We start from the raw sequence: 11,399 nt of genomic DNA on the forward strand, positions 1-11,399 counted from the left end.
TAGATATCTATATATATATATATATATAAATATGTGTATATATATATATATAAATATATATACACATGTATATATATATATATATATATATATATATATATATATATAAACACTTTTATTTGGGTGTGATTCATTATTTCACAGTCCTAATTTATTTATATTTACATACATACTTTTATAATATGAATATTATTGTTATAATAAAATATGAAATACTGACAGAAAAGGCTTATTGTGTGGCAACCTCTTGGTGTAGAAGCATAATCCAGGTTTCAAATTAAAGGTAACACTTTGAAGTTTCATGTAGACTATTCGGATTATATATCAGGGGTAATTACACAAAAGTTCCTATTTTTAAACCATTATAAAAGTGACATTTATTTGCTATTAAAATTGGTACAATAGTCCCCTTCACAAGTATATATAGATGTAGCATGTTGAAATCCCCACCTACACTACTGTGATGGTATACACATGGAAGACAGAGATTTAAAAAATGACCCAAAAAACATAGCTTGGCTAATGCCCTTTGAAAAGGAAGGTTTTATTGAGCTTCTGTGTAATGTACAAGAGAGCGTTGTCCACAAGGCCATCAAAGCGGACAGGAAGGTAGCTGTGGTCATGTACTAGAGCAGGAATGTCAGCAAACGGGGATGGAAGATCTTCTCCTCCTGCTTACACATTATATAACCTGCAGAAACAAAAACAAAAGTGACCAACAACAATTCACGGTGTATAAGTTTGGTATATCAATATGTGATTAAATTTCAATGATACACATGCCCTTTGAAGATGAGCTGGAAAGTTGAAAATGTCCAAATGAAACTAATACAAACTTATAAAAGCTTTGAGTCAACAACAGTCTTGTAATACTATTATGTCATAGTAAAAGTCTGGCATCTTCCTTTTAATAAACCCAGCAAATTCCTGTAACATAATGTAAGATGTGTTGACAAACCAAATCGATTGGAAATCATGTTAAATTCTGCCTCTTCCACTGATGTAAAGTTGCTTGTTAACGTTAGCAGCTAGCTAAACTGTAACGTTAGCTGCTAACTTACTAACGTTAGGTCTCACTTTGCAGCTTCTTATTAGCCAGCTAACGTTAGGCTAATAATGGAAATACAACAACACTCAGATTATTGTTATTAGCCAACTAATAACTACAACCACATCCACAAAGATTGTAATTTACACCAAAGATTAATTGTCATACAATCATTATTGGTGTCAGTAAAACCTATATAATTGACTAATAATCTCAGCCTTGATAACTTGCGCAAGTAGCCGTGATGCACAACTATGCTGCGCGATTAAGTCATTTTTCGACAAGAAAATCTGCAATTTCGACATGTTCAAGCATCAAGAATAATAGCCACGTTCATAATGTTTGTAAGAAACCAAACTGTTTGTAAATCCGTCAAGAATTCAGTGAGGTAAGAGTATTTGTGTTTGTGCTGATCACTCACCTTACATTAGCTACCACAGAGCACAACAGAAAGCCTGCCTGAAGCAAGATGGCCGCCGGTGAGACCGTTTGAGACTCCGCCGTAAGACATCTAGCCTTTATTATGGATATCTATGTTTCCCACTGCCTGTCTCGCCTTGAATTCTGGGTGGGAAAGTTCAAAGCGCTTAAACAAAACAGGTGATCAGGGCTGCTCGTGTGCTGCGGGGCGGATCTCTGCAGAAATGGGAGAATACAGGTCAGAGACTGGATATGGAGCTTAACACGACTTGGAGCAAAGTCACTGACCTGATTCAAAGTTCAGTCCGTTCGCGGAGGTTTGACCGCTGTTGCGGCGGGCGACGCCCCCGGAGTTCCTAGAGAGCGAGCAGCAGAGGCCGTACAGCAACTGAGTTCAGAAGGGAAATCCATGGCCGAAGTCAGAAGACAGTTCCAGGTTCAGAAGCCGGTAGAATCCAGGATCAGAAAGAACAATCAGAGCAGACAGGGGCAAGGCAAAAAACCCGAAATCCTCAGGGCAGAAAACTGGTCAAAATCAGGAAAACAGGCAGACTACAGAATGCTAGGGAACGTATCACAAAAACACACGAATAACCTGGCGCTGATAGGAGGCAAACACAACTTAAATAGAGGAACCAGGTGAAAATGATCGGCGATAATCGGCCGCAGAACCAATTAGACAGGGGAGCAAGGAGCAAAGGAAAAAACCAAACCATCAGCGCCAAGATCATGACAATATTTTCAGATTTCATTCTCATTCCACTTTCTTATCTTCCCTAACCAATCACCTTTACTGCAGCAACTGTAAATAAGGTTGTTTTAATTTTCCTATTTAGCTGGTAAATGTTATTTTTGCTGTCGTTAAGGTCATCCTCTGAGTCTATAACTTTACTAAAGTCAGGAACATCATAGCTCAGGGAAGTCCTCTTTTACACCAGAGCCTCAGCTTTAGTGCACCATCGAAGTTTGATGCAGTCCCTGTAATAACAAAGTTAAACGCATAAATCATTGAGCGTGCAGAAGCAACTTTAGTAGAAAAACCTTCAACAAATTAAACAATATCCCCCTTTTCCCTAAACCATCACCGGCTTTTATCTGTAGCAGCTTTTTTTTTTTACTTTCCTTCCTGTTTTATGTAAGGCAATTTGAATTGTCTTATCAGTAAAATGTTCTCTTGCCCTTTGCTATGGTTTCTATTGCCAGAGGTTTCGTTGTTTGTTCAGATCTGACATTGCACTTTTTTCTCTCAATATTCCCAAAGTTAAACTCATATTGTATCCAACAAATGTAAGGAAGGAATAAGGAGTCTGAGATAGAGCTCTTAGGTTAGATTAGATTTATTAAGTTTATGATATATTTGTAAAAAAAAATATAAAAAATTATAATAATAATCCAATTTATATTCACAAATGAACTCTGGGTATAATTCTGTAAGGTCAGTTGCATCTCCACAGTTTACACAAAAGTTGATTCAGAAAATTAACAGTACTCATTGTTTCATTATTCTATCAGAACTGATTACTTTATATAAAAAGCTGAAATCAATAAGCAATAATAAAGTTATGACTACCTTAAAGATAATTTTTTATCAAGAAATAGAAACATTTTGTTTTTTGTTCAGCTTCTTTAGAGGAAAATAATCCCCTTTAAACACTCCGGTTGAAATATTAAAATAATTTCAAATAAGTGTGATCAAGTCAAATTCACAGCTTAATAGTTACTATAAACAAAATGAATGGTGGCCAAAGGATTATGATTTTCCTGTTAGAAGCTATAATTGGGATTTTGTTTGAGGCGTGTCACCCTGTAAGTGAGTTCTGAAGAACTCCTGGATCTTCTTCCAGAGGTGGACTTCAGCTGCAGCATGGGACCTGGGCTCACCCCCCCACAGAACAGGTCTACCTGCTACTCCATGAAAGCTGGAGGGGCAATACGGTCCATACGGGGGCTCCAAGTAGTGTCCAGCTCCAGGATAGCTCAGATACTCAAAGTTCTCCTTCCCATGATGAATCAGCCTCTCCATCATGTCGTCCATGTAGGCCCTGCTGTCCCAGTTGAGATCATCCTCTGAAGCTATGAAAAGGAAACGTCCACTCGCCCGTTCGATGGGCACCAGGCTTGCCTTGTTTTCCTCTGCCAGAGGATCATGCATTGCATATTTGGTGATAATGGCTCCTGACTCGGTGGAAATGACTTTGTTAGGGTCAAACATTAATGCTGGAAGAATCTGTATTTTCTTGTAGTGCAGGGGTAAGGCTGTATTAGCGGAGCAGCCATTGATCCAGACGACAGCTTTAACTCTTGTAAGGTAAGATGCTATTGACAGAGCAAGATCTCCCCTTTTAGAAAGGGATAAAACACCAACTCCTTTACTGTCCGCCTGAGGGAAAAACAGGCAAGGTCAACGTAAAATACTTTGAATATTTCCAGTAATGCAATATTTTAAAATCATCTAGATGCAACACACTGCAAAAACGATCTAGAAATAAGTCAACATTTCCTAAATTAAATGTATTTACCCTTAATTTACATAAGTAAAGAAGATGATTTACCAATTGAAGGGGTATTTTTACACTTAAAATCTGAGAATATGCACTTGAAATAAGACAATGCAATTGTTTATTCTTATTTTAAATGTAATTGTCTTTTTTCCATTGGCAGAATGTCTCACTTACCTCCTCAATTCAAGAAAAAATACACTTATTTTAAGAAAGAATTACTTATTTAGATTTAAATGCAGTGTAGAGTCATCAGGGATCAAAGTTTGAGTATTTTAATGACTCACCTTCTTATGTTTTTGTAAAAAGTTAAGTGTTTCTTCAAAATAATCCAGATGAACTTCTTTAATGTTCCTGGGCATGTCATCGTGGCCGTACAGAGCCACAGTCAGGACCAGGAATCCTCGGCTGGCCAGCAGAGCCGCTCTTTTCTCCGACAGACCTCCACCAAACGTATACAGATCCAGAAGAGCAGGGAACGGCCCTTCTCCTAGGGAAAATAACAATGCAATTTATTAAACTTTAATTCGTTCTAAGTAGGTTCATCATAATACCTTCTCTAATTACATGTTATAGCAGGAATGGATAAAAATGGACCAATCAGATTTTTGCAGACAAATACAAAAATGTCTTTATCATTTAAACCTCCTGTAGATTCTGATACTAAATGATACACTTTTAACAGTAGAACATTAGCTGCCATCTGCATAATGGATGTAGACCTTAATTCCTAAACCATAATATTTCCTGATGCATTGAGATAAAGAGCTCAGAAGAATAAAGCAAAGCAACTTTTCTGTTATCTCTTTAACTTGATCATCTCTTGAAATCTGAACGAGCCTCTAGTTTTGCTTCAATTGACCATCTAATTGTCACTCCTAAAGTAAATCAATTAATAGGAACGCGGCCATTAATAAATGATTTTAAATGAAAAAGGATGAGGTGGTTTTTTCAGTCGTATTAAAATTGGTTCAGAATCACAATGGAAAATAGTTTTCCATCATGTGATTAACAACTAGATGTGATTTTTTTAAATAAAAAAAACAAAAAGAATTCAAATTAGTTTCAAATTGTCAGATTTAAACAGGATATAACTGATTTTATCTGTGTGAGGTACATTAGTATAAGTATAAATACACAGTAGTATAAATTCTGAGATATCGCTCACAAAGATGTTCTGGTCCAACTTATTAAGGAGAAGTTGTTCATGCAGTCCTGATCTTTGAAGTTGTTTTCCTTTTCCAAGGGCTTTGATCGATTAGGAGGCAGACTTTTATTGTCTCGGTCTCTAACTTAGAAACTTAGCCTTCCCCACCTTGGGTTGGATTTCCAGCAGAAAACATTATGAAGACAATCTCAAAATACCCACCAGGATGATGTCCAACGTTTTAGAACTGAAGAGAACCCAAACTTTCCCTAATAAGCCACTAATCCTGCCGCGTTTTGACTAAAATCACATCAGAGTTTCGTGTTTCCAAACAAATAATTTTAAATCATGCACTATTTCTTGGTGCGTTTTTAGAAATGAAGTTGAAAACAAACCTGGGGGAGTAAAGAGGACCCCTCGAATGTTTCCCTCTTTGACCGGAACCCGGCTGACCCCATCTCCCATCAGAAGCCTCTCATTGGTTGCCTCTGCCAGTATCTGTCCCTCCTCTTCATGCACAGAGAAGTTCACTACATGGGGGTTTAAGGAGTTGTTCTTCTGAAACCTTTTGTGCAGGACATCTGGCCTCATGGACCACAGCAGACCCATGGGCTCCACCCCAACGTAGCTACCACTGGAAGAAGCATCTCTGTTCAGGTCGATTTCCCCGCTGTTATCCGCTCTGTAGGTGGCTGATGAGCTGAACACCACTCCTTTCTCATCTGTGGACCGGGCTCTCATGGTGACCACCTGCTTGGACCTCAGCCCGGCCACCTTCACCTGGATGGGCTCATCGAACAGACACCTGGCGCTGGGCAGCAGCCTCAGCCTGACTTGACTGGACATCTCTACTGGGACAAAGGAAACAAAAATACTTTTCTTACTCACTTTTTACATCATTTACATGTTTTGTAAAAAAAAAAAAAAAGTACGACATTTTACAATACATCTTTGCAAAGGGATCTTTTATTTGACTGCAAAGGAGTCTCTAAGAGTATGTTTAATGGAAAAAGTAGTAGATTTAAAAAGTATTAACTCGTTTATTTAATATATCACACAGGTCAAAGTTCTCAGCATTAAATAAGGCTTAGAAATACTGAGCCTTAACTCAAATAGGTCACTATAAACGGGCCACAGTTACAATCTAGCATCGTTAGCTCCAAACTGGGTTAAAAATAAATATATTTGTATTTAAATTGAATAAAAGCAAATTCAAGTCACGGTCTTTTTGATCATATTCATAAAATAACTCGTGTTGTTAAAACAGCAACACGTTAGCAGCCGTACCTTAGCTAATTTACGCCAAAATCCAGGGACTTTTTAAAGAAAAAAATAAACATATATGTATTTTAGCTAACTGTTTTGTCCAAAAGACGTCATTAACCTGTTTACATACAGAAACCTTCAACTTCTGCTTATTCTGTTCGTTAATGGCGGTAAGAGAGCAGCTTATAGGTGTACATTACCGCCCCCTGCTGGATAGGAGTGGAATCAGAATTTAAAGCGAACAACACATGTTATCATTACAGGCGTCAAAAGTATAAATATTTATTATTCAAATTAAAGTATAGATCCTACTGTTTAAAAACACTTTTGTAGAAGTTAGAGTATCGACCACATCTAATTACTAAAGTAAAAATGTAAAAGTACAATCTTTAAAATTGCTTAAAGTATAAAAATAAATGTAATGCTGGAAAAAATGTTAAAGATAGAAGCTTTACTGCACTAGCATATTAAATTAACATTTTCCACAATTCTGGATGACAATTTGCTAATAAATATCTTATTAGTTTTATAACTAATGGCAACAGTGTCAGATTTAACTTTGATTCATCTTTGAAACATATTTATATGTGGCAAGTTGGTGCATTATCTGGATGAAACTAATTATTTTCATAGTTTTTATTTCCTTCAAATACCAACAGGCCATAAGTAAAATTAGCTTTAATTAAACAAAACTAACAAGTGTGTGTGTGTTTATAGGAGAAGAAAGGAGAAGAAAATAGAGATAATTGCGGAAAAAAAGAAAAGAAAAAGGAGAAGAAAAAGTTGTATAAAAATAATTACTCCAATAAAGTATAGAACATTTAAATTTGTGTTGCTTGACTGTGTCTGGAATAACAAAAGCGACTCCTACACTCAACTGACTTTTTGACGCATCAGTAAATATCTGGATTAATTTTCTAAATAACCGATAAATTCACTCCTACCAATGCTTCCTCTCTTTAGTTTACAGAGCTGCAAATCAAATGACCTGGAGGATGGATTAGTTTCTTCCTAATAAAATCGGGCCCTAGCATCAGTGCTTAGGAACGTTGCTTATTGTTTGGTATTGTTAAATATTCAACATATTAAATAAAAAAAAATATTGCTGCTTTATTTTTATTTGCATTACTGTCATTACAACAGCTTTAAAGGGATAGTTCGGTATTTTTGACATGAATCTGTATGGCATCCCCATCACCAGTGGCATGCAATCACACTGACTTACCCCTGGCAGCGTCCTGTGAGCAGAGTTATCGTCCAGTTTTGGTCAAGCCGAAAGTAGTCCGGAAGGTTTTTAGGAACAGCGAAATAAAACTTTTCTCTTCCCAAAACATTATGTGTTCAAAAGAGTGAGAAAGAGATGCATGTCTCAAAAGAGATGCATGTCTCCCTCCGCCCAGCTAGGAGCTAGGCGGAGGGAGACATGCATCTGGCTGTTGTTGAGCTCGCTGTCTGAATGACGGTGCGCACTGATACGAACAGAGAGAAAATATGACCAATTGATAACGACGTGTGACTTTTTCCACTACAATGTTTTTGGGATGCAAAAATATCACTCTTTTGAACACATAATGTTTTGGGAAGAGAAAAGTTTTATTTCGCTGTTCCTAAAAACCTTCCGGACTACTTTCGGCTTGACCAAAACTGGACGATAACTCTGCTCACAGGACGCTGCCAGGGGTAAGTCAGTGTGATTGCATGCCACTGGTGATGGGGATGCCATACAGATTCATGTCAAAAATACCGAACTATCCCTTTAAACTGTTGTATTAGCAATATAAGCCTGCCTTAACCAGTGATGGTGATTATGGCTCAGTTTTTACTTTAATTTACTATTTTAGGTGTTTTTAAAGTAAAAACTTAAAAGGTCTGGCGTGTGAACAGTTTCCTAATACATAAATTTATTTTTTTCTTTTAATTTTATTTTTCCATTCTGCATTTTTGTAGCCTGCCCAGCAGATGGCGTCATAGCCAGCTGATTGCGCCGCCTGTTGGCAAAGCCAGGGGCCCTGCATATAGGGCTGTACAAAAGTAGCCTATTCACTCCTCTTTTTAATGCTCTGTTTTATATCCATCACAAACCTTTTTAATTTTAAATGACAGAAGAAAATGTAGTGCATAGCAGGCAGTTAAAAAAAAAAGTTTAACTTTTTGTTATTAATTCCGTAAAAATTCAAAAAATATCCACTGGACTTGGTTTTCAAGATTTGAAGACGTTTCGCCACCTCTCCAGGAAGCTTTCTCAATTCAAATGTCTGGATCCGCAGTGAGTTTGAGTCTTATATGGACAAGGCCTTGTATCGCTTGGAAACATGCAATAGAAACCGATGAATGGGTCGTTAGTTCCATCGTTAGCCTGTAATATCTGAAACTGTCTATGATTATAGGGGTCGGTCGTTAAAGGGGGAATGTCATTAAGGGGGGGATTGTCTCCTGTAATACCTGAAACCTGTCTATGATTGTTGTGGGTTGGTCGTTAAGGAGGTATTGTTCACCGGCTGGAGCGGGTAAGTCCATCGTTCCTCTGTGATGGGGTGGGGGGTTTGGTGGTATCTGGAAGGGATCATGTCTATGATTGAATTGTATGTTTTTGGAAGCTGGAATCTCAGTCCACCACCTCTGTTTAAAGTTGGTTTTTCTCTCTTAACATAGATGGCTTCCTTCACGCCCCTCTCAAACCACCTATTTTCTTTATCCAGAATATGGACATTCTGGTCCTCAAAAGAATGTCCTTTGTCCACAAGGTGTAGGTGTACTGCGGAGTCTTGTCCAGAGGTGGCCGCTCTTCTGTGTTGGGCCATGCGTCTGTGGAGAGGTTGTTTGGTTTCTCCAATATAAAGATCAGAGCATTCCTCGCTGCACTGAACAGCATATACCACTCCGCTCATATTTGGTCTGGGGGTTTTATCTTTCGGATGCACTAGCCTCTGTTTAAGGGTTTGGTTTGGCTTGAAATGTACTGGGATCTTGTGTTTGGAGAAAATCCTCTTGAGCTTTTCAGACACTCCAGCAACATAAGGGATTGTGATGTTTTTGCGTTTAATTTTCCCATCGCTGCCTTCTGTTGCGTGTCTTTTGGATTTCCTTGCTGATTTGATAAAAGCCCAGTTTGGATATCCACAGTTTCGGAGAGCATCTTTGATGTGTTTCTGTTCTTTTTGCTTCCCATCTGTTTTAGTGGGGACATGTTCTGCCCGGTGTTGTAAGGTTCTGATGACTGAGAGTTTGTGTTCCAGTGGGTGGTGTGAGTCAAAAAGAAGATACTGGTCTGTGCGAGTAGGTTTCCTATAAACTTCAATGTTTAGGCTTCCATCTCCTTCCATGCTCACCAGGCAGTCCAGAAAGGGTAGTTTGTTGTCCTATGTTTGCTTTTTGTTATTAAGTTCTGGAAAATGTATTTTTGTCTTTGCCCCTACTTTTATTATTTAGTCCCTTAATAAAATCAGTGTAAAGAGCTGCTGTCAGCCATCCTCTCATTAGTAAACAGGCTGTTTGTAAAGAGTGTGCATACTGTCTGAAAGCAGACAAAAGTACAAAACTACAGCAAACCTACCAAAACGTAAGACTAGTCTTTCAAATGTCCTTTCTTTTCTCAGAGTCCCAAAAATAACATCTTTCTTAGAGAATTCAGGTAAGTTTGGAATTTTGGGGAAAAGCCAGTAGTGCACATCATCCCACAAAACTTTGCAAAACATACAATCATTGAAAAGATGTTCAGTTGATTCAATATCACCGTCGCAAAATAAACAAGTGTTATCATCAATGGCAAATCGAAGTCAAAGAAATTCCTTAGAGGGGTAAACACCTGTAAAGATTTTAAAGTGGACTTCCTTTGGTTTTGGAGGAATGGGAAGATTTAAATAATTTATTCTAATTTTAACTCTTTCAGACTTGGAGAAGAAATGCCGTATAAAATGTGGGTTTAATACAAAAGGAAACAAAGTACTAGTAAAGCATTCCCTAATTTTTGAGCTTTTATTATTATTTTTTGTTTATTATCTGTGATACTGTGCCCATTAATCAGAAGTCCAGGTAGCACAGGGGTTCTGTATACAGGGTTCTCATAAAAACCTTTAGCTGTACATAAAATATTTGGGGGAATAGCTCTAATAATGTTTTGAAATTCACTTTTGGTTATCTGCAAGTTATATTTAATACTGAAGTCTTCATAAGACATAATCCCTCCATTATTTAGCAAATGCAAACAAACACCTTGTTCTAGCCAATTAAGTGCAAAGATTCATTTAGTATTCACTTTTATGTAATGGCAATTCCACAAGGGAGTATTGTGTGGGCTGTAGTTATGTTTATAGATTAATCTCCAATATAATAAAATCTGCTGGTGAAAGAAGGAAAGTTTAACAGGTAGTTTTTGTTTAATATCAAAGTCACATCTAAGAAGAAAACTAATTCTGCCCAGGTTTGAAAATATTTTACTTGGAATATAGAACCATAATTGATTTTGATTTAATAAAAAAGACCGAAGCCAATTACTATTAAGTGCCATTCATGCTGTCGTGGGAAAAAAGTATTCAACTATTCATCCTAGTTAAATAAACGGAAATCAATGGATTTCACTCAGTCGGCACATTTATTAATATCTTTGCAAGAGAGAGAACAGTTCATCATGCAGCCCTGATGGCACAGCATTCTGCTCTGTTCAGATCTGGACAGCGTTCGTTCCCCCTTACTTACAACAATGGAAAGTAGTCAAAGTCAAAACAAATTACACACACTTTGGTTAACAGTAACATGTGATGAATAAACCTTAAGAAAGAATCTGATTTGTTATGGGAAAAAGCTATGTCTGGTCTACAAACACCAGCCTGGAGAGAAATGTGTGGCCTTGAGAGAGAAACACACTGAGTGAAAACTTTTAGAGTGAGTAAATAGGATAAATTAATATATACCGTAATAGAAGAAAGATAAACATTTTTCGACAACAATATAGTGAGTTTTTTGTTTCCATATAAAGTCAAAATTCATCCTGTTGATAGATTTGATTGCTCTGATATATCAC

General features: G+C 37.3%; 1 protein-coding gene across 2 annotated transcripts; it reads right to left on the minus strand.

Moving 5' to 3' along the window:
- Positions 1-2,852: 2,852 nt before the first annotated feature.
- LOC119780906 (acyl-coenzyme A thioesterase 2, mitochondrial-like) lies at positions 2,853-6,545 on the minus strand. Of its 2 annotated transcripts, none has more exons than XM_038281154.1 (4): positions 6,401-6,545; positions 5,509-5,961; positions 4,254-4,456; positions 2,853-3,848 (listed from the first exon to the last, which is right to left on the minus strand). In XM_038281154.1, exons 2-4 carry the CDS (start codon positions 5,957-5,959, stop codon positions 3,240-3,242), a joined length of 1,263 nt encoding a protein of 420 aa, XP_038137082.1. In that variant the 5' UTR covers positions 5,960-5,961; positions 6,401-6,545; the 3' UTR covers positions 2,853-3,239. The 2 variants fall into 2 exon arrangements, with proteins under 2 accessions (XP_038137082.1, XP_038137090.1); XM_038281162.1 differs by having other exon boundaries at positions 5,509-5,964.
- Positions 6,546-11,399: the final 4,854 nt, after the last annotated feature.

This window comes from Cyprinodon tularosa, unplaced genomic scaffold (genome assembly GCF_016077235.1).
Source record: "Cyprinodon tularosa strain WSP-4 unplaced genomic scaffold, ASM1607723v1 ctg1030, whole genome shotgun sequence".
NCBI lineage: Eukaryota > Metazoa > Chordata > Actinopteri > Cyprinodontiformes > Cyprinodontidae > Cyprinodon > Cyprinodon tularosa.